Source organism: Carassius carassius, chromosome 19 (assembly GCF_963082965.1).
Source record: "Carassius carassius chromosome 19, fCarCar2.1, whole genome shotgun sequence".
Lineage (NCBI taxonomy): Eukaryota > Metazoa > Chordata > Actinopteri > Cypriniformes > Cyprinidae > Carassius > Carassius carassius.
The window spans coordinates 30,901,896-30,926,651 of NC_081773.1; the positions used below are offsets into that span (position 1 = coordinate 30,901,896).

The 24,756-nt window shown below is 42.9% G+C and overlaps 1 protein-coding gene across 6 annotated transcripts in view; it reads right to left on the reverse strand.

Annotated features, from left to right (window-relative positions):
* LOC132095555 (interleukin-1 receptor type 1-like) overlaps positions 1-24,756 on the reverse strand; it is an 85,419-nt gene that overhangs the window by 39,362 nt on the left and 21,301 nt on the right. For 3 of the 6 annotated variants that reach the window (XM_059500670.1, XM_059500667.1, XM_059500669.1), the window contains 2 exons: positions 3,181-3,270; positions 529-781 (listed from right to left, as the gene is read on the reverse strand). In XM_059500670.1, the coding sequence (XP_059356653.1) occupies positions 529-781; positions 3,181-3,270 (343 nt within the window). Of the gene's footprint in view, positions 1-528; positions 782-3,180; positions 3,271-6,085; positions 6,261-24,756 lie in introns of those variants that run through there. The other 3 variants (XM_059500668.1, XM_059500672.1, XM_059500671.1) reach the window with 3 other exon arrangements.

Consider the following 24,756-nt stretch of genomic DNA (forward strand, 5'->3'; position numbering starts at 1 on the left):
TTATCCCAAATTTTTCTATATGATACAGGCAATATCATAAAAATATCAGCAAATGTGATATTGATTTCATGCAACCATTCAAGAAAGTAATACTAAGACTTACACTACCGGAAAAAGCTTTGGAATGATATTTTATAAGCAGGGATGCATGTAAGTTTTTCAGCCTGGTTCTCCTATGCTCTTTAGGTTTTAGCATTAGTAAGTTAAAGGTCACAGTTTTGCAATGTGCTTTGACAACAAAACATTTTTTGAATAGAAATCTTATACATTACAGTTTATCGTTCTAAAATGGTAATTTCGCATGCGGCTGAAGTTATTTACACAGCACATTTATCAGCACAACGCTATGACAATATCCCCAAAATATTGAGAAATATCATCGTCACACTTCTTATTCCTACTTTGAGCAAAATACTTTGCTGAGTGAAATGGCTTGATGTGTCCCATGATCCATTGCTTCGGACATATTCTTATTGATAAACATACAGCATTATTTTTTTAACTCAAAAGGAGAGGGTCTGTTCATACCTGACCACACATGTGTACTTTCCGTTCTGCTGCATGGTGACGTTGAAGAACCACACTTGTGTTTTCTTGAGCATGATGCTCTGCTCCAGCTCTGTGATCTCAGAGCCCGTTCTCTCATCGTACCATGTGACGTTGTATGGTGTATCTGCAGGATCAAAGAGATGATGCATCTGCAGTGGGCACTCCAGTATCACAACTTCACCAGGGATCGAGAACGTCCGCTCAAACTCCTGTTTGAAATCCCTACAGGAACCTGTTTACAGACATGCACCATGAAGACAGTTAATCCGGGAGAATGGAAAGGCATAATACAAAATTAATACAAAATTAAATTAGTAAAAATAAAATGAAACAGTATAGCGACACCAATGCGACAATTTTTTCCATGCATTCTTACCTCGAGCAGTGTTATTATTGGTAACTAAAACCATTGAAAAATACTTAAATAAGTTAAATATTAACTGAAATAAAAGAATATTTACAAAAATAATTATATATATATATATTTATATATTTATATATATATATATTGTGTATCTACAGCAGGTAAAATAGCTATTGAATTGAAGTACTGAAGTTCATAAACATTTCTTTTGTTTTCTTTGTATGTATGGATTACTTTGGTTGTTACTGACATCTGGTGAAAATTTCATGTCAACAGCACCATTAAAAATGTTTTTACTGAGAAAAACGGTGACATGTTTAATATGCATTTTACATTAGATTTAATTCAAAATATTAACAGAAAACTATAACAGTATATCATTGATATTAAAATAACACATCAAACACGGAGGGGTAACATTATGCTGAAAAATAGTTTATAGTGTTTCAAGCAGTACAATTTTTTTTCTATTTTAATATATAAGCATTATAATATTAACGATTTCATTTACCAGTATCAGTATAAGACTCATTTCATCCAGGTAGTAAAGCTAATGAGACAAATGAGGTTATGGTTGGGCCCTATACACACACTACAAATGCTCTTAATTAGAACATCATTATGGAGTAAAACAAAATACACAAACGTATGAGGTTCAATTAATATGCAACATGTCTAGGCTATAGTCAAAGTTTAAACGTAATATTAAATATTCATTATAATATAATAAACATGTGTTCTCTCATTTGAAAGGTCAAAACCCTGAAATAACAACAACAATAAAAAAGACAAGAAAAAAGCCAGACATGTTGGCTTATTAGTATTATAACTTTTCATGTCAGGTTCTTATTTAATCAATAAAATTAAAATCAAATGAGAAGACATATTGGCTATTAACAATCAAATGAAATCACTATCCACAAAATTCATAGATGGATCGTGCATAAATGTTAAATTTAAATTAGGGCTGGTAAGCGATTAAAATTTGTACTCTAATGAATTACATGATGTGGCGATTAATTAATTGCACATCAAGTTTGGAGAAATTACACCCAAAAGATAATTTAAAGTCATTGTTGTTTAAAGCATCAAATAGAGATTACAAAACGTAGGTTTAGCAAGAAATATTTCGTTTGATAAAACTGATTACATATATTCTTTTGGACCATAATGGAGTAATGACAGAATTGATGTCATACACCGATCGGTCTGTGAAGCACCACTTCAAATCCAACGCGACTATGGGCAATGGTTCAACTCGCCAAATGGTTCACCAAATTTTATATTTTGGTTAGCAAAATTGAGCATTTAAAACAACACAATATTAACTTCTTACTTACTGAACTGTTGTATAAGGTGAGTATCACATTTGCACTCGTGTGATATTACACTTAACCTACAGCTCGTGTGGTATTTATTAACTTATGTGATGTAATTATGAGACAAATTTTCAAACGGGCGTTTTGCCCCATATCTTGAATTTTAGGGATATTCTCTAGACTCCATCACACAGTAAGTTGCTCTGCCTCATATTAGTCATCAATCGACTGAATTAAATGGAAGATGATCCATATAGGTCTGGGGCGGGGAAAGTGCATTGAATGCGTTAATTTTAATGCATTATTTTTCCTCCATAATTAATTGATTAATTAATTAAACCCTAGTTGAAATATACCATTTGAATGTAGAAATATTAAATGATTTGCAAAAGTGAAATAAGCTATTTTTTTAAATGTGATACACTTTTGTTCAGAGATGCAGCGGTTTAATTTTGTGTCTGAAAGTTACTCTGTAAGTTGCGATCGTGAAGATATTCGAGAGAGAAAAAAGAAAAGAAAAAAAAAACCCAGGGCATTTGTTTGCGTGATATGCTAAGTTCTACATCATAGGCAAAGCTGTGTTACAAAAACAGAAACTCATGAAATTGCTTTTTTTTTTTTAATATATATATATCATTTTTACGACATTTCTTTCCCACTATGTGTAATGGCAGTAAGACGAGAGAAAGCGCTCAAAACAAATCCGATGATTGCATAAATTAGTGGAACATTAATGTATAGAATGAACCTCTGTAAAGAAATGAGGTGTGAACATTTGAGAATGTATCATTATCTTAAATGAAGGTCGTAGTTGTAAGCTGTAGCCGTTTAGATCTTGCATTCGCAGTGGAAATGTGGTTAATTAATTTCTGAATTCTGACTGGCATATAATGAACGGGCCGAGACAGGGCCCAATGGTAAGTCCAGCCATGGATACAGCTTCCTTACCTGAACCTAAAGGCTGTTTCGTTGGTATTACAGCACATTTAACTGGCCAAAGTACAGTGACCAGAAAAATGAGGGACGACCGACCCATATCTGTAGACAAAGAAATGACAAATATGTTAAATATTTGTTAAATATGTGTGTCTTTTCAAACATTTCCATGACATCTCAAGGCATGCAAACACAACTATTTGCAGATTTTCCATGACCTTGACCCTATAAATAATATCCAGGCACAATACAGTATTTAGTCATGTTTGATGAAATTTGAACCTCATGTCTCATGTCATGATATTTATAAACGTAAATGTCAAATGACAAAAACACAAACTCAATTACACACATATGTGGAAATTAAATGCACACTTAAATGCAAAAAAATTTTTTAAAGAAAAAAAACTTGAACAAGTTGCTAGTAAATTTCACCAAGACATGGCATAAATCACATAATAGGACAAAAACGGATATATTATATTGCAAAAATGTACTCCAATGACCTCGGTTTAATTTAAAACATTCAAAAATAATATTATTATTATTCTTTTAACAGTGTATGTATTGCTTTCATGGTCATAATATATATAGAAAAGGACATCTAATTGGAAACTACATAAACAAACAAAAAAAAAAAAAATACACAACAAAATAAGACTCAGATTCAGAGATGCATTAGTGCAATATAATTTGATGACCAGCTCTTAAATAACTAAGCTTAAGCAATCTGCAAATACTTGTATTTCTACTCTCACTTCCCTCTTCTCTAAGAAACGCAGATAAAGTACATGGGAAACGCTGACTAGAGCTGAAGCTCAATAGTGCTGATGACACAACAGACCTCTAAAAGAGTCATTTTTACACAAAAAAACTCAAATGAAAACTAAAAGAGTTTCATTCTTTGAAAGAGCAGACTACATGGCTGCATTTAAGAGGAACTTAAAGTGCTTGCTCAGCATTAAAAATGGGAATTTGAGGAATGAAATAAACATGTGCACAGGAGAAAAAGGGAACGCTTTGTAATTAAACAGGATCTAAGAGTACATGGCCTACATTAACCCTGAAATTTAACTAACCAGCCAAACACTGATCTGCGTGTAAGTCCGAGTTGATTCCACTTGTATATACAGCAGCCACATTTAAAGATTATTTACTTTATAACAAATCATTATATAATTCAACGTAACACGCAGCTTATAGCTTATCAAGGCATTAATAGATGGATTAGTGGATTATTATAAATGTTTGGACTCTCATTCTGACGGCACCCATTCATTGCCATTCATATACTAAATTTCCCCAAATCTGTTTCCATTAAGAAAGAAAAAAAGCATCTACATATTGGATAGCCTAAAAGTGAGTCAATTCTCAGCAATTTTTCATTTTTGGCAGAACTAATCCTTTAATATGACCAGGTCTGAAAACACTCTGCAACTGTTAAAGGAGTGATGCATAATTTTGGGTTGATTCACATGAACATTTGCAATCCTGTTTGACAGTTTCTGCTAAGAACTGGAAAAACATACAAGAAGAAAATGGATCAGAATGAATAATGAACCCAATTTTCAAGTACAGCAAAAGTTTGGGTGGCACTGGTTTTAAGAAATGACAAACCCCAACAACACTTATAACAGACGTGGGAAAATAGCCTACTTTAACATGAAAATGTCCATCTAAGAGAACAGACAGAAAGATGGTTGAGTTCCCACAAGCACAGATTTCACGTCTGCGAGTTTAATAATAGCTGTATAATAATTAATAATAGTCTGTCATTTGAGTAATTTGCCTAAAGCCTCTGATTCAGTCCAAACATGTAGGAGGAGATGCTGTACTATTCAAATGCATCTCAAATAAGCGTTATTCTACAAAACATGAGGCTCTTTCGGCTTCCTATACACGTTTTCATAATGTAATTGTATGATTTTAAACCATGTACTAGGTTTATATATTTTAATATATGTTAGGGGGATACTGATGCCTTCAGAAACTGCAAGGTAATTCTTTCCCTTATAAATATATATATTGTAATATACATGTAAATTTTTAAATGTTAAATCAAAGCCAGTAGAACAGAACAGAACTAAATAAATAAATATATGGATGACAAGTATATGTAAATTTAAATAAATAAAAAATCCTGTGTATGAGGTGCATTGCTGATGACTTCAGCTTTAATGACACTTTCGGAGTCAAGATAATAACTAGAGTGAAAACAACAAATGAAACAATATTAAAGCCAAAAATAAATCACTTCATATTGTCTGCCCCATTGTCCACACTTGAGTGAATTTATGTTTCTCATGATATTAAAGACTTCCAAGGCTTCTGCTTAAATGGTTGAAATGCTTCGTAAATTAATGCAATCGTGTAAAATTGTCTGTTTGAATTTTTCCATGCAACTAAAATTTACATTAAATGAAATAAGTTAAATATGAGAAGTAAAATCATCATTACTTGTGCAGCAAATGTATGCTCCACCTTTATTAGTGTTTTAAAGCATGCCATGATGGTAAAGTTTGCTGATAAATGTGCAGAAAATAAACCAGACAAATAACCTTAAATATAAAAGAGTTTTGTGTGAAATTTTCATAGCTTAGGCCTCTTCTATCCATAACTTTACTGTCATTCTAAAAAAAAATGTGGAAAGAAGTCGTAATAAGGCATGACCAAGTCTGTCCAAATTGTGACTGCCATGTAAGTCAAAGTTCTGAATCTGTTGAACAAACATGAACATGCATTCATCTAGTTAAATGCTAGGTAAGGATTTAACCTCACCACATGTTTACAGAGGAAATCTGGGAAAGCTCAGAAACAAAACATAGAGAGTTCAAGTCATGGATCTAAATGAATCACACAATATAACAGCACAGATGCTGCCAGTCAGTGCTTTTGCCTCGAAAACAAACCGTCTTACCTACAGTCGTTCCCAAAGCATCATGTTTCCCCTCGGTGAAAACTCTCCTGGTGCTTGAGTCAAGTACACATGTTTATATCGTGACTCCATCGGACACTAAAGAGCACGTATATGACCGGACTGTCGTGCCACTTCTCCATAGTCAATGGAATGTTTGAGAAAGCGCGTTTTGCAATACCCTCTCCGAGTTTGGGAAGCTTCCTCTCCAACGCCTCAGAAAGTTGCACAACTAACAAGCATGCAAGGCGGAGAAAAGCTGTTTGACTTGATGCTGCTTTCACTGAACATTCAGAATCTTCTCACTTATGACTTAAACTGCTTTAGGGAATGAAATGAACTTAAATCTGTTCACACGTGAGTGACCTCATTATGGTCTAGCCGAGCCTCCACACAGAAATAACGTGTGTGAGATAGCGCAAGAATCTCTTACATTTGAATGCTTTCCACATAGTTATTTACAGTAAATACTATAGTGTTTTTGAACCATACTATAGTATTATACTTACAACACTTTGTTAATGAATGCTACATCACACTGTATTGAACTGATAACTATAAGAAATACTGTAATATAGCTACCTTAGTTTTTACTACAGTAAACTGTAGTGTGTTGTAGTATAACCCACATGAAAAAAAACACTATAGTAATTTATAGTAAACACTATAGTTTTTTTTAACCATACTATAATAAAGTGCTTGAATTAATTTGTTGTGGTAATTCTATAGTTGCTGTGGTAACATAACAACTATAATAATATAAACAAATTATTTTACCCAAGTTCTATACAACTATAACATATATTATACTACAATACACTACAGTTTACTGTAGTAAAAACTAAAGTATACTACAGTATTTATTACAGTTTATCAGTTAATTCTACAGTTTGCTGTAGCATTCATTAAAGGCGCAATATGTAATTATTCTGCTTTAAAAATAGCAGATATCTGTAGTGTTTTGAGTTTGACCATTCCAGCAAACTTATAATTTTCCAAGAAATTATTTTTTATTTTTATTTTCATGTTTCACCATACATGTCATTATTAACAAACTTGTAGGACTATACGGAAACTGTGTATTTTGGTTTAAAAATAATGTATAGTATTTTATGTTGTGTGATGTCATTTCCTTTAATTGAATTGCCCAATCGCGTCCCGCTCTCGTCAGAACAGCTTTGGACTTGAGCGAGACAGGTACGTTGCAAATGTGCTCTGTGACATGGAGTTAAAATATATCCGATTGAGTTAAAATTGTGGTTGATATCAGTGGATGACATCTTTAGATGCTGGATTGAGTCAAATAATCTGTTCGTTTGGCGTTATTTTTCAGTATATTGTGAGTTTTGTGTTAATGAGCTGTTAATGAGTTGATTCAAGTTACCGCCCGCGCCATTTTTATTGGCGGTATTTTTCTGATAATTTTGATTCTTAAATAGAATAAAAAAAGTGGATTATGTTCTTAATGTCATGCAGTTAAACTTGTCTAAAGTATATTATCATTTTATGTTTTCAGTTGTGTATTTGTAGCTATGTATCATCTTTGAGTCGTTAATCAGCTGCAGTTATAGTATTAATGGGGACAGAGGTTCACTTTTCTCTCTCTTCTCGCAACTCTCGCAGAACAAAGAACAGAGAGTGATTTTGTGTGCCGTTAATCCCTGTCCTGTCTTTTAATAAACTGCAGGTATGTAATTGTTACAAAATAACCACTATACGATCACATATCATTGTAATGTTAGATTGAAATAATTTTTTTCTTTTTGCAAAGTATGAAATTGTATGTGTATAAATATATTAATATTGAATATTATATTATATTATATTGAGAATATATTTACCTGATTGACTTTGTCTAAGGTTGTATTGTATATGATGTCTAATACATGTTTTGAATGGAAATAAGTGAAACAAGACACTGTATGTAGTAAGTTTATTGTTAGAAATGGTCAGAACAGCTTTGGACTTGAGCGAGACAGAACAAAGAACAGAGAGTGATTTTGTGTGCCGTTAATCCCTGTCCTGTCTTTTAATAAACTGCAGACGTGGTCCACCGAAGCCAGTGGTGTCGTGTGGTTCTTTGTGGTGCGAGACGAAGTCCGCTACAAAATTGGTGCCGTGACCCGGATCTCAAGGGATCAGCCGTCGCAGATCTCCGGGGAAAGTAATCTTCATCGACATCACCAGCCAATAGAACTTCGGGGTAGATACGCAGCGTGACTTAAACATGGACAGTTACGGTTTTACACATAACAAAATGCAAGAACATATGTCAGTAACAGATGTTGATTCTGCGAATGTGACACCTTTTTGTATAAGGAGTGGTGTTTTAAGTTCACAGAAGCTTTCTACTGGAATTGGGAGGGGGGCCCAATTAAACAGTATGCTAGAACAAAATGTGGCAGCTTCTCCAGTTCACCCACCAACCAATAGTACAAATATGCAAGGTTTGAGTAGTGACACAACGGTGCCTCATAGAGAAAGACTATACAACCCCCCAGGGGGTGAACAGGTGAATCAGTGGCAAACAATGGCAGATTTAATGAAGCAGCTGGGTAGCGAAATAGGGAACCAGATTGCAGCAAATCTTAGATCTGCAGGGCAAAATGCTCAGAGAGATGATGTGGATGCCCAACGGCCCTCACCTCAGAGCCCTGATCTGTCAAATTTTAACCTAATTGTTAGGCATCAAGACGTTAAAGAACCGCCCACCTTTAGAGGTGATAAAACCGATCGATGCACCATTGGTGAATGGCAAGAACTGATGCAAGGTTACTTGAATAAGAAGGGATTCAGTGCATCCGAACAGGGCCAAGAAATTCTTGACAAACTAATGGGCCACGCCATAGACATTGTGAGGACATGTATTCGCAACAATCCTCTAATTGATGTGGCTAGAGACCCACATGTCATATTTTCAATTCTAAGGCAACATTTTGGAGATGCAATCTCCTCCACAACACCTATGAGAGACTTCTATGAGACCTTGCCAAAGCAGTCAGAGAGTGGCTTAGAGTACTGGATCAGGCTAAATAAGGCTGTTGACCTAGCTGATGAATGCCTAAAAAGACAAGGAAAAAGAGTTGAAGACCCCAGTCACGAAGTGACAATGATGTTTGTAAGGCATTGCCCAGAGCCCAGTCTGTACACAGCGCTTCGAAGTAAACCACTGGGAAGTTGGAATGCACGTGAAATCCAAGCATTAATTGACAGCGAGTAGATCGAGAGAGAAGGGTTGATGAAGCTTCCCCTAATGCCTGGTGCATGACACAACAGCAGTCCGCTGCCAGTAATCAAGCAAGCGGTTTGGACTCAGCTCTCCTTGGGCGTGTAGTTTCACTTCTAGAGGAGTTCCTTGTTCAGCAGAAGGGGCAAGAACAGAAAACTGAACAGGGAAAGGTTGTGTCTGTAGACTCTGCAGTCCCCTGTAAAATACAACAAAAACTCACTGTTTCAAGGAAGGGTTGTGTTTTAGGTGTTTCAAGACTGGGCACAGAGGTTTTGAATGCCCTGACAAAAGACGAGCGAAACCCGTCACAGCCAGTGCCACTGGACCCGAGGGCCATTTAAACTAGAAAACCTGCACTGTGAGGGGAGCAGTGTGGGTCTCACAGAAGTGAAGTCCCCAGAAGACCCATTGATTGTTCATGTAACTACCAGTGATTACTTAAGTCAAAATAGTGCAAGTCAAGTAATTGCAGTTCAGCAAAACTCTCCCTGTGATACTCCAAAAGCTGCCTACCAGAGAATTAATGATGAAGACGATCTATTCTATGCTCCAGTATTGGTCGAGGGGAAAGTGCAACTATTAGCTCTCGTGGATAGTGGATCTGTTACTTGTACATTGAGTGAATCAGCTGAGCGCACACTTAAAGACTGTAACTTGATCTGCACAGATTCAAGTAAACCCACAAAAAAAGTACTTACTGGCTGTGGAGGGAATGAAACAAAACCGAAGTGTACATATGAACTGAGTGTGGATATGCTTGAATGCAAAATGACAATCAATTTCCTAGTTGTTCCAGGTCAAAAGGATGACATGATAGTTGGATCAAATGTCATCAGGCATGTGACTCGTCAGATGATGAAAAAAGAGTGGTACTGGAAAAGCCTATCTCAACCAGTTCAAAGTAATAGTCAGGAACCCCTGCTGAATGTGCTTTCTAATGTTGAACGCTGGCATGGAGATAAGATACCACAGAGAGTTGGCACAGTAGTATTGAGACAGTGTGTTACACTAGAGCCACAACATGAGCATTTGGTTTGGGGAAGGTTAAAGGAAGAAGTTCCCTTGTCTGTTGGAAGTACTGTAATGCTTGAACCCTCCACTTCCCGTTCTGCACCAAGAAATGTCATGGTAGCTCGCAGTGTTTGCCCACTCTGGGGCGATAAATGGATTCCTATGAGAGTGATTAACATGATCGACCGCCCCATTGTCTTGCGACGCAATACAAAAATAGCACATGTACACCCATGTCTTGCACTAGAGGAGTTGGATTTCACGAAAGAAATCACAGAATACCAGCACAAAGGGGCTCAGCAGAATATTGTCCAAGTTAATGAGCTGAATGAGAAAAGCAAGCTGCAGACTGACTATAAAGTGAAGCTCAGAGAATTGGGGCTGACAGAAATTGACATTGAGTCTTGTGAAGTCAGTGAGTATTGGAAAAGAGAACTAGCTGACCTCATAGGACGGTATGAAAGCACCTTTTCTCGTGACAAGTTAGATTGTGGTGAAGTAAAGAATACCGTTCATCAGATAAGACTCAAGGATGAAAAGCCTTTCCGCTTGCCTTACAGAAGGGTTCCACCCAACCATTACCAGAAATTAAGACAAACATTGAATGAAATGGAGGAGCGTGGTATTATTCGAAAGTCAAACAGTGAATGGGCCTCACCTTTAGTCTTAGTCTGGAAACCCTCTGGAGAGCTAAGGATTTGCACAGACTTTAGGTGGCTCAACCAAAGAACAGAGAAGGATGCATATCCTTTACCCCATCAGGCTGACGCCCTTGCATCATTAGGAGGAAATTGTTATTTTAGCACCATGGATCTAACATCGGGCTTCTATAACATTCCCATTCATGAGGATGACCGTAAATATACGGCATGCACGACCCCAGTAGGGCTCTATGAATATAACCGTATGGCCCAGGGTTTATGTAACAGCCCAGCAACATTCTCACGAATGATGACATCGATTTTTGGAGACCAGAACTATCTGTCACTTCTCTGCTACCTAGACGACTTGCTTGTCTTTGGCAAAACTGAGAAGGAAGCACTCGATCGCCTTGAGATGGTGTTTTCTCGGCTTAGAGAGCATAACCTAAAACTGGCACAAAAGAAGTGCTATTTCTTAAGAAAAACTGTCAAGTTTCTGGGACATATTGTAACTGAGAGTGGCATAGCGACTGATCCAACTAAAGTGTCTGCAATCAGTAACATAAAATCCACAGATCTGATGGAAGCAGATGGAAAGACTCCATCGCCAACCAAAATTAAGTCTTTTCTTGGGATGGCAAATTATTATTCCCATTTCATTGAAGGCCTCTCTACTTTAGCGAGACCATTGTTTAAACTGACGGCTGGACAGAAAGTCAGGAGGAAAGATGGACAAAAGACCCGTTACATTCCAAACTTTAGGCGTCTAAGTCCTGAAGACTGGACTGCAGAGTGTGACACAGCTGTAGATAAGATAAAACATGCGCTTTCTCACACTGTTGTCCTTGCCCATCCGGACTTCAAAAAACCTTTCTTGCTGTCCACAGATGCGTCTATGGATGGTTTTGGTGCAGTCTTGAGTCAGATTTAAGAAGGTGAAACAAAACCTAGACCAGTCCCTTTTGCAAGCAAGACCCTGTCAAAAGCCCAGTCCCATTATCCCGCTCATAGGTTAGAATTCTGCGCACTAAAGTGGGCAGTTTGTGATAAATTCGCCCATTGGCTGAAGGGGACAAAATTCACAGTGCTAACTGATAACAATCCCCTGACGTATATACTTTCAAAGCCAAAGTTAGATGCCTGTGAGCAAAGGTGGGTATCTAAACTTGCCCCTTTTGATTTTGACTTGAGATACATACCTGGTACCAAGAATGTTCCTGCTGACCTGTTGAGCCGCCGACCTTTTGCCAGAACATTAGAGGTCTGTGATGCTCTAGAAACTAAAGCTGAACATGTGACCTCTGAGACAGTCCAAGATACTTTCCGGTTTTCAGTTAATGTGCACCATCGAATGGGTGAAAGCAGCATTGATTCCCGAGTTGAAAAACTGAATAGGGTTAGTAGTGAAGGGGTAAAAGCTGTTTTTGAGTCCTGTCTAAACTGGGAAGCCGGCAGTCCAGTTCATAGTGTCCATCTTGCCCAGAACAGCCATTTTGTCCATGGAGGTGTCAGCACTCTTCCAGTTTTCTCTATAGAGGAGATATGCATGAAGCAGAAAGCAGATCCCACCGTATCCCGTGTTGTGTTCTTTGTTGACAGGAAAAGGAGACCATCACGTAGAGAGAGGGACAAAGAAACTGCTCCAGTAATGCGACTTCTGAAGCACTGGGAAAAACTTGAAGTAAAGGATGGAGTGCTCTATCGCAGGTCCAAAGACCGGGTTGGTAAAGTCAGGCACCAGCTTGTTCTTCCACACTCATTAAGAAGTGTTGCTCTCAGAGGGACTCATGATGATGCAGGCCATCAAGGCCAAAGCAGAACCCTTCACCTTGTACGCCAGAGGTTTTTCTGGTCTGGTATGGACACAGATGTCAAAAAGTATGTCTCACACTGTAAAAGATGTGTGGTTGGGAAGACTCAGGAACCTGAGGCCAGAGCTCCACTTGAGTCTATCAGAACAAGTGCACCACTTGAGCTTGTGTGTATAGATTTCTGGTCTGCAGAGGGAACGCATGGAGAGAGTGTTGATGTCTTAGTCATAACAGACCATTTCACAAAACTAGCCCATGCGTTTCCTTGTCCAAACCAAACAGCCAAAGTGGTGGCTCAAAAATTGTGGAACAACTTTTTCTGTGTGTATGGCTTTCCACAGAGAATACACTCTGACAAAGGTGCAAATTTCGAGAGCAAATTGATTGCGGAGCTATTGCTAGTGTCTGGTGTTGATAAGTCCCATACCACACCGTACCATCCTATGGGCAATGGGCAGACTGAAAGATTTAATCGCACCCTCGGCAGCATGATCCGCTCTTTGCCTCCTCGAGCGAAAGAGAGATGGCCACAAATGATTCAGACACTAACGTTCTCCTATAATTGTACAACCCATGAAACAACAGGGTTTGCACCGTTCTATTTAATGTTTGGAAGAATTCCAAGGTTACCTGTAGACGTTATGTTTGGGAGTGCTCTCAGAAACAAGGATGTTCAGACTTATGATGAGTATGTAAAATCTCTCCAGAAAGATCTCAAAGAAGCCATGAATATTGCGAAGGGCAATGCTACGGATGCACAGAGGAGACAGACAGAAGGGTATAATAAAAGATCTAAGGGTGCCCCTCTGGAGGTTGGGGATCGTGTCCTCTTGGCAAATAAAAAGGAAAGAGGAAAGGGGAAGTTGGCAGATGTATGGAACTCAGCAGTTCATGTAGTGACATGGAAAGATCCATCATTGCCCATCTACAGAGTTGAAAATCCTACGACAAAGAACAGCAAAGTGGTCCATCGTAACTTTCTCCTCCCAGTAAATTTCCTTCCATTGGAAGAGCTGGACACTGAATCGACAGTCCTATCTGTACTGTCAGAAGAGAATCAAACAGAAGGCCGAAGCCAAAGAACTTTGCTCAGTACAGAAAGAGAATCAAAGAATAGTAGAACTGCTGTGTGGATTTTACAGGGTGTAGACCCCAAAGCATCTCGGAGTACTGGGGAGTGTATCTTAAAGGAGAAGACCAAGGAACCTGTCACAGAGTTGGAACATTCAGACTGTGTGAGTCAAACAAGAGAGAATAGTCTTTCTACCAGAAACAAGTGCAAACAGATTGGGAGTTCTAGTGATGAATATGAAGCAAGAGGAATGAACTCTGACAGCGAGCGGTCTGATGATGACAATAGTATACATGATTTGGAACCAGATCAATTGTGCATCAGTAATGGGAAAAGGACCCGGGAATATGTGAGTGTTCAAGCTGAATCAATTGTAATGTCAAATGATGCCAGTTCAATGAGCAGATCAGTCGGAAGCTCTAAACATCAAGGCTCAAGTTGGCAATAGTGTACATTCACAGAAAAAGACCCAAAGAACAGGGACTGTAGCAGACACTTCCTTGAAACCGAATGAAGGAACACTGAGAACCAGGGCAGGAAGGCTAGTGAGACCTGTAAGATGCCTGCTTGAGTGCATGAGCATGATGTTGACTGAATCAGGGCAAAAAGATTCTCTGGCAGATTTACTCCAAATTCTATCAAATTTATAGAGGGTTAAACTGATGTTTCAAGTTGAATTTCAAGAGCTGACTGAAATTTAGACCCCAATGATCTTTAATAGGATATGAGAAGTACTCAATATGGGGGTGAATGGTAATATGTATAAGGGCATATTTCTACCAGGCAGAGTGTCTTTGCTATTCGTTTGAATGACTTGAGTCATGGTACCCCCCTGTTGGAGGAAAATGCCTCGCCTACAGTCATAAAGTTTGCTGAAATTTAGGAGGGGAGAGTGTAGTGTTTTGAGTTTGACCATTCCAGCAAACTTATAATTTTCCAAGAAATTATTTTTTATTTTTATTTTCATGTTTCACCATACATGTCATTATTAACAAACTTGTAGGACTATACGGAAACTGTGTATTTTGGTTTAAAAATAATGTATAGTATTTTATGTTGTGTGATGTCATTTCCTTTAATTGAATTGCCCAATCGCGTCCCGCTCTCGTCAGAACAGCTTTGGACTTGAGCGAGACAGGTACGTTGCAAATGTGCTCTGTGACATGGAGTTAAAATATATCCGATTGAGTTAAAATTGTGGTTGATATCAGTGGATGACATCTTTAGATGCTGGATTGAGTCAAATAATCTGTTCGTTTGGCGTTATTTTTCAGTATATTGTGAGTTTTGTGTTAATGAGCTGTTAATGAGTTGATTCAAGTTACCGCCCGCGCCATTTTTATTGGCGGTATTTTTCTGATAATTTTGGTTCTTAAATAGAATAATAAAAGTGGATTATGTTCTTAATGTCATGCAGTTAAACTTGTCTAAAGTATATTATCATTTTATGTTTTCAGTTGTGTATTTGTAGCTATGTATCATCTTTGAGTCGTTAATCAGCTGCAGTTATAGTATTAATGGGGACAGAGGTTCACTTTTCTCTCTCTTCTCGCAACTCTCGCACAACAAAGAACAGAGAGTGATTTTGTGTGCCGTTAATCCCTGTCCTGTCTTTTAATAAACTGCAGGTATGTAATTGTTACAAAATAACCACTATACGATCACATGTCATTGTAATGTTAGATTGAAATAATTTTTTTCTTTTTGCAAAGTATGAAATTGTATGTGTATAAATATATTAATATTGAATATTATATTATATTATATTGAGAATATATTTACCTGATTGACTTTGTCTAAGTGTCACGTTCGGTGTTACAGAGAACACACAGGAGAGAGAACCAATAGCGAGTATGTCTTTTATTAGGGGTTAATCCACAGAGAATAAACAGTCCAGGCGTTAGTCGAAAACCAGAAGAGCAATCCAAAACATAAACAAACACGACGGCAAGGCAAGGCAAGATGACGGACAAGAATTAACGTTCAACATTCAACAAGGACTCCGTGACTGAGACTCAGACAGACCAGGTATAAATACACACAAGGATGATGGGGAAACAGGAGACAGGTGGGGAACACAATCAATTACCTAAACAAGGAGGAAGGTGACCAAATAAGGAGACAGAAAGTGATAAGGTGATAGACACCGTGAGAAGGAGGACATCTAGTGGACACCCAGGGACACAACCCAGACACTGTGACAGAACCCCCCCTCTACGGAGCGGCTCCCAGACGCTCCACGACAGACACAAGACAGACCAGGAGGGAGGCGGACAGGTGGAGGCTCAGGGGGAGGGACGGAGGGCCAGAAAAGAAAGACATTGGAAACAGGCACCAGACAGTAAACACAAAACAGGAAGACCAGGAGGGAGGAGGACTGGAGGAGGTTCAGGGGGAGGGATGGAGGGCCAGACTACAGAGAGGAACAGGGACAGGAGTAAATACAAAAACAACCGACAAAAAACAACATGAAGCCCCCCCAGGGCGGGGCAGGAGACCACCATGTCCGTGTGGTCAAAGCAAAAGCCCCCCAGGGTGGAGCCGAAGACCACCACGTCCTCGTGGTCAGAGCGGAAGCCCCCAGGGTGGAGCGGAGGACCACCACGTCCTCGTGGTCGACGCCAGAGTCCCCCAGGGCGGAGCGGATGACCACCACCCCCCTGTGGCCGATGCCGGAGTCCAACCGGCCCGAGCAGCAGCCCACCCAGTGACTTGACTTGACTCCGAACGTCCCACGGTGACCCGCCCTGACTCTGGAAGGTCATCAGTGGCTGGTCCTGACTCTAGACCGGTCTTGGGCACCGAATCGGGAACGGCCTCAGGCACGGGCACCGAATCGGGAACGGCATCGGGCACCGCCTCGGCCTCCGGAACAGCATCGGGCCCCGCCTCGGCATCGGGCACCGCCTCGGCCTCGGGAACAGCCTCGGGCACCGCCTCGGCCTCGGGAACAGCCTCGGGCACCGCCTCGGCCTCGGGAACAGCATCAGGCACCGCCTCGGCCTCCGGAACAGCGTCGGGCACCGCCTCCGCATCGGACACCGCCTCGGCCTCCGGAACAGCATCGGGCACCGCCTCGCCCTCCGGAACAGCATCGGGCACCGCCTCGGCATCGGGCACCGCCTCGGCCTCGGGCACCGCATCGGCCTCGGGAACAGCCTCGGGCACCGCCTCGGCCTCGGGAACAGCCTCGGGCACCGCCTCGGCCTCCGGAACAGCATCGGGCACCGCCTCCGCATCGGACACCGCCTCGGGCACCGCCTCGGCATCGGCCTTCGGAACAGCATCGGGCACCGCCTCGGCATCGGGCACCGCCTCGGCCTCGGGCACCGCATCGGCCTCGGGAACAGCCTCGGGCACCGCCTCGGCCTCGGGAACAGCATCAGGCACCGCCTCGGCCTCCGGAACAGCATCGGGCACCGCCTCCGCATCGGACACCGCCTCGGGCACCGCCTCGGCATCGGCCTCCGGAACAGCATCGGGCACCGCCTCGGCATCGGCCTCCGGAACAGCATCGGGCACCGCCTCAGCCTCCGGAACAGCATCGGGCACCGCCTCGGCCTCCGGAACAGCATCGGGCACCGCCTCGGCCTCCGGAACAGCATCGGGCACCGCCTCGGCATCGGGCACCGCCTCGGCCTCGGGAACAGCCTCGGGCACCGCCTCGGCCTCCGGAACAGCATCGGGCCCCGCCTCGGCATCGGGCACCGCCTCGGCCTCGGGCACCGCATCGGCCTCGGGAACAGCCTCGGGCACCGCCTCGGCCTCGGGAACAGCCTCGGGCACCGCCTCGGCCTCCGGAACAGCATCGGGCACCGCCTCCGCATCGGACACCGCCTCGGCCTCGGGAACAGCCTCGGGCACCGCCTCGGCCTCGGGAACCGCCTCGGGCACCGCCTCGGTCTCGGGAACAGCATCGGGCACCGCCTCGCCCTCCGGAACAGCATCGGGCACCGCCTCGCCCTCCGGAACAGCATCGGGCACCGCCTCGGCATCGGCCACCGCCTCGGCCTCGGGCACCGCATCGGCCTCGGGAACAGCCTCGGGCACCGCCTCGGCCTCGGGAACAGCCTCGGGCACCGCCTCGGCCTCCGGAACAGCATCGGGCACCGCCTCGGCCTCCGGAACAGCATCGGGCACCGCCTCGGCCTCCGGAACGGCATCGAGCACCGCCTCGGCATCGGCCTCCGGAACAGCATCGGGCACCGCCTCAGGAACGTCCTCTGGGCTTTGAGGAACGGTAGACGCCTGTCTCCTCCTCCTCCGTCCTCTATGTTGGCGAGTCGGTGACACCTTGTCTGGAGACTCAGGCGTTGAGTCGGCCATCCTGTGCTGTGTCGCTGGGCTGGCGGCCATCTCGTGCTGTGGCGCTGGGCTGGCGGCCATCTTGTGCTGTGGCGCTGGGCTGGTGGCCATCTTGTGCTGTGGCTCTGGGCTGGCGGCCATCTCGTGCTGTGGCTCTGGGCTGGCGGCCATTTTGTGCTGTGGCGCTGGCTCAGCAGCCATGACATTAACCGTCTTGGGAATCTCTAGGATCTTGGACAGCGTAGCGAAATAATCCAAGAAGGAGTCAGCGGCCCTCTTGGGCGTTGGCGCTGAGCTGGCAGCCATCTTGCACCGTGGCGCTGGGCTGGTGGCCATCTTGTGCTGTGGTGCTGGACCCGCGTTCATCATGGGCAATGTCGCTGGCTTTCTCCTTCTGCCCTGGTGAGACGGCGGCTCTGGTCCCTCCCACGTGAGCCCAGAGTCAAAGGGGAGCCATGGTGGAGAGCGATGCTGGGCTTCCTCTCGCCCACCTCCCCCTCGGCGCCCTCCCCTGGTCCCGCGAAACACGACCAGGCGGGTTCCCTCAAACTGAGTGCCTCTCTCCCGCTCGGTGGCTGGGGAAGAAGCGTAACTCGACATACCGCTGGATCTCAAAGGGACGGAGTCCTTCTGTCACGTTCGGTGTTACAGAGAACACACAGGAGAGAGAACCAATAGCGAGTATGTCTTTTATTAGGGGTTAATCCACAGAGAATAAACAGTCCAGGCGTTAGTCGAAAACCAGAAGAGCAATCCAAAACATAAACAAACACGACGGCAAGGCAAGGCAAGATGACGGACAAGAATTAACGTTCAACATTCAACAAGGACTCCGTGACTGAGACTCAGACAGACCAGGTATAAATACACACAAGGATGATGGGGAAACAGGAGACAGGTGGGGAACACAATCAATTACCTAAACAAGGAGGAAGGTGACCAAATAAGGAGACAGAAAGTGATAAGGTGATAGACACCGTGAGAAGGAGGACATCTAGTGGACACCCAGGGACACAACCCAGACACTGTGACACTAAGGTTGTATTGTATATGATGTCTAATACATGTTTTGAATGGAAATAAGTGAAACAAGACACTGTATGTAGTAAGTTTATTGTTAGAAATGGTCAGAACAGCTTTGGACTTGAGCGAGACAGAACAAAGAACAGAGAGTGATTTTGTGTGCCGTTAATCCCTGTCCTGTCTTTTAATAAACTGCAGACGTGGTCCACCGAAGCCAGTGGTGTCGTGTGGTTCTTTGTGGTGCGAGACGAAGTCCGCTACATATCACTATATCTATGTTATATATATTTATTAGTTGTGTACTTACATTATTCCGACAGTTTCCACAAACTTTCAAATCCGGAGAAAATTATAGTATAATTAGAAGACACGGCACGTTTCTTTATTTCCGTTTTGTCGCCCGTCTATGGCGTCATATAAACTTTGACCCCTCTAGTTTATCTAACTTCCTGCGGAACCGCCAAATACAAAGGTGAACAGAAGCGAAGACGAGACGAAGAAGAAAAAGTAGTAGCTAGCCTTGATCGAGACTATTATATTTTATATTTATATAGATTATATTCATATTTATACCTCAATCAATAACTTAGTTATGGATCATGATTATGCTTTGCCTGCACGTTCTGTGAAGCGCAAACGTACGGGTGAAATAAATGACCTGAGAAGGTTTTGGGACAAGAGAAGAAACGAGACACGGGTAAATATTGGAGTTGCATTTCCAAGATAGAGAGAGCTTCGTGACAAGCTGAAACTACAGAGAGATGCTTGCATTCTAATAAACAGGTATGCATCCATTCAGCTAACTATATCTATCCGTATATTTTGTGAAACGACGATGTCTTGTGTAAAACGCAGACGGACTAGCTCTCATGTAGAGTATAATGTAAATCTACATGTGTTCTATATCTAGCTGGATAAAGTAGCTTCAAATGCAGTTCACTATCTTGTTCGATATCATAGTATAAACATAGCCTAATTATAATTATTAACGAAAGGCAACCGTGTTTTTTTAACATATATTACTACTAGCTAGATGGAATATTGATTTGATAGGGGTCTGATAATTCATATATCTCTCCGTTCGAAAATACGTGATTGTCAAAATACTAAGGCCGGTGAAACACTGGCTGCGTGGCGTCTCTGCTGCGTGTCAGAAGCGTGGCGGCTGCCTTGTGTTTTCTGTGTCTTTACACACCAGAACCGTGCCTGACGCGGCGCGCTGCTGCTGCTGTAGGTGACATAGAGGGAGACCGCTGACAGACAAGGCTCTTTCCTTCATGACAACAATATCTATACTTCATGTTGAACATAAATATAAAGCCTACTGATAAAGGACACCACGGCAAAATAGACTATGTTTGACAGGTGCAATATTTGAAAATCGATTATTATTTATTTATTTTTTAAATTACATTTATATCTGAATTTATGTCAACCTATAGACTTTTAAACATCAAAATGTCATGAATTGATATGTATTTGTGTACAAAATTACATAAACATATTTTCCTATTATATTTTGCCTGGAAATGCTTCCAACACACTTGCGTGTCGCGTGAAAAATAGGCGTCGGTTCTATTCCTAGCATGCACGCGTTTTCCGCGCGGCGCGTCTCACGCAGGCAGTCTGCAAGCTCTAACCTATTAACATGGGAGCCGAATTAAAAACTGACACGCCACGCAGCTGAGACGCTTGCGCCACGCATCCAGTGTGTCGCCGGCCTCAGTTAATATGAGTGAGGAATGTGAGGAGCGACAGAGCGCGTGTTCCAATGAACAACAACTCCCATGAGCCTACGCTCTTTCCCGACGCCATCAAAGTACGTCTTATGTTATTATTTTGATTGAGTGACCCCTGGTGGCCAAAAATCCCATACTGTACGTTTAACAAAGTGCTGTAAATACTATAATATATACAGTATAATACACTTTACTATAGTATGGTTAAAAAAACTTATTTCATATAAATTACTATAGTATTTTTTCATGGAGGCTATAGTTGTAGAAAAAGTACAGTATTGGGTAAAGTCATTTATTTATATTATTATAGTTATGTTACCACAGCAACTACAGAATTACCACAACAAATTAATTCAAGCACTTTACTATAGTATGGTTCAAAAACACTATAGTGTTGTGACGACTGGGTGAAGGAGGAGCTGGAAACAAGTTTGAGTTAAACAGTTTAATGAATATGAAATAGACAAACAAGGGTCCAAGACGGCGGTGAGGAATCCGGATGGTGACGGTGAGAAGGCAGCAGGAGAGGATGGCACAGGAACTGCGGGGAATCGAGCCGAAGGTAAGTCGTGATGCTTTGTGGAAGTGCGGAGAGTGGATGAGGTTCCGGGGGAAGACACAGACATCCAACGCAAACAACACAGAAGCAAGAGACAGAGATCAGACATGAAACAACGTTCTCACAAACACAAGACGTGAGACAAGCCAATATATAGGGAGTGTGTAATGAATGACAGCTGCTGCTGATGACAATTAACGGAGACGCACACAAACTAATCAGTGCAGACACGAAACACACAGACTTCACCACAAAGTGCAAAACCCAGAGATCACGGTTTACCAACCGTGACAGTACCCCTCCTCTTGGAGTTCCCAGAAGGGCCTACCTGCTGATTGTAATCATCAATAAGGGAGTGATCCAATATATCCCTAGCAGGTACCCAACTCCTCTCCTCTGGACCGTAACCTTCCCAGTCCACCAGGTACTGGAATCCTCGTCCCCTCCGTCTCGAGTCCAGAATACGATTAACCGAATAAGTCGTTTCCCCATCTACGAGATGCGGCGGCGGGGGAACCGGAGTAGGCGGATTAATACGTGCGTAAAACACGGGTTTAATTTTGGACACATGAAAGGCGGGGTGTATCCTCCTGTATGCTGGAAGTAGTTTTAGGCGGACTGTCACCGGACTAATGATCTTGGTGATAGTAAATGGGCCAATAAATTTGGGAGCTAACTTGTTAGATACGGAACGCAGAGGAATGTTACTGGTAGAAAGCCACACCTTTTGACCCACGACGTAAACGGGAGGCTTTGACCGCTGGCTATTGGCCTTGGCCTTAGTGCGCTCCCTCATCCGGAGCAGAGTCTCACGGGCTTTGGTCCAGGTGCGGTGGCACCTCTGGATAAACGCATGAGCGGAGGGGACCGCGACTTTCAGATTCCAGACTGGGAAAAACTGGTGGCTGGTAACCTAAACTGCACTGGAATGGAGAAAGGCCCGTAGCTGACACTGGTAATGAATTGTGAGCGTACTCCACCATAGAGAGTTGTTGACTCCAGGAAGAAGGATTCTTGGAGACCAAACATCGCAACGTCCTCTCTAAATCTTGATTGGCTCGCTCAGACTGTCCATTACTTTGGGGATGATAACCCGAAGACAAGCTAACTGACACTCCTAGCAATTTACAAAACTCTTTCCAAAATTTGGATATAAATTGAGATCCCCTGTCAGAAACCACATCTACCGGGAGGCCATGAAGCCTAAAGACATGATCTAGGACAGTGACCACTGTTTCCTTGGCTGTCGGTAATTTGGGCAAGGGAATTAAATGTGCCGCCTTCGAGAACCGGTCCACTACGGTCAAAACGACCGTCATGCCATAGACGGTCGGGAGGGCGGTAACAAAATCTAGTGCGATGTGGGACCGGGGTCTCGAAGGGACAGACAGCGGTTGAAGGAGCCCATCAGGAGGTCGGTTAGATGACTTCCCACTGGCGCAAACTGAGCAAGCCAAAACAAATTCGCGGATGTCATGAGCCATACGTGGCCACCAGAATCGTTGTTTAACCAACCCATTAGTTCGACTTATCCCTGGGTGACAAGCCACGTTAGAGCAGTGACCCCACTGGACGACTTCGGACCTTAACCCCTCCGGCACAAATAAACGGTTCGGTGGACAACCGGGCGGAGGCGTTACCCCTTGTAAGGCCGTCTTGAACTTCAAGTCAACCTCCCATACGAGTGCTGAGACCACTAATTTCTCAGGTAAAATACACTCGGGAGTCACCAGGCGGGTGGAGGGATCAAAAAGACGTGATAAAGAATCGGGTTTGACATTTTTTGGAACCCAGGCGGTACGATAAAGTAAAATCAAAGCGACTGAAAAAAAGTGACCACCGAGCCTGCCTGTAATTGAGTATTTTGGCAGTTCTAATGTATTCTAAATTCTTATGATCGGTCCAAACAATGAAAGGTACCCCTGAGCCTTCCAGCCAGTGACGCCACTCTTCTAAAGCTAATTTGACTGCCAACAACTCTCTCCAATGTCATAATTGCGTTCAGCAGGAGATAATCGATGGGAAAAAAACGCGCAAGGATGTACCTTATCGTCCGAGACAGCATGTTGGGACAACACTGCTCCTACCCCCACCTCTGACGCGTCGACCTCCACCACGAACTGCCGTGTGGAATCAGGGGCCACAAGGATGGGAGCCGAAACGAAGCGGCTTTTGAGGTTAGTGAACGCAGTCTCAGCTGCGTCCGACTACCTGAACGGAGTACTGGGAGAGGTCAAGGCTGTCAGGGGTGAGGCTAGTTGGCTGAAATTCCGACTCCGATAGAAATTGGCGAACCCCAGAAACCCGCTGTAGGGCCTTACGGGAATCTGGAGATGGCCAATCTATCACAGCCTTAACTTTGTCAGGGTCGATATGTATTCCCTCGGACGAGACGATATACCCTAGGAAGGGAACAGACTGTGCATGGAATACGCATTTCTCCGCCTTGACAAAAGGCCCATTCTCAAGTAACCTCTGGAGCACTCGTCTGGCGTGTTGAACATGTTCCTGGAGAGATGAAGAAAAAATCAGTATGTCATCCAGGTAAACATATATAAACTGATCTACCATATCTCTCAACACGTCATTAACGAGTGCTTGGAAAACCCCTGGCGAGTTGGAGAGCCCGAACGGCATCACCAAGTATTCAAAGTGCCCTCTGGGGGTATTAATGGCGGTTTTCCATTCATCCCCCTTCCTGATGCGGACCAAATGATAAGCATTACGTAAATCCAATTTTGTGAATACGGATGCTCCCTGTAACCTCTCGAAAGCTGAAGACATGAGTGGTAACGGATAAGTGTTCTTTATCGTAATATTGTTCAGCTCTCGGTAATCAATACAAGGTCGCAGAGAACCATCCTTCTTACCCACAAAAAAGAATCCCGCCCCCGCTGGAGAAGAGGAAAGATGGATGAACCAAGATGCTAAGGAATCAGAAATGTATTTCTCCATGACCTCCCTCTGAGGAATAGAAAGAGAGTATAACTTGCCTTTAGGCGGAGACTTACCTGGCACTAAATCTATGGCACAGTCGTAGGGACGATGCGGAGGAAGAGAAGCAGCACAGGACTTACTGAACACCTCCTTCAGGTACAGATACTCTGCTGGCACGTTTGGCAAAACTATGTTCTCCTTCTGAAAGACAGAAACAGGGACAACAGGACAAGCAGAAACCAGACAAGACAACTTTAAATCCACAATGTGACTGTGTTGGAACCCCACTCCACTCGTGGATTATGTTTTATTAACCAGGGGTGACCTAACACAATGGGAGCTACAGG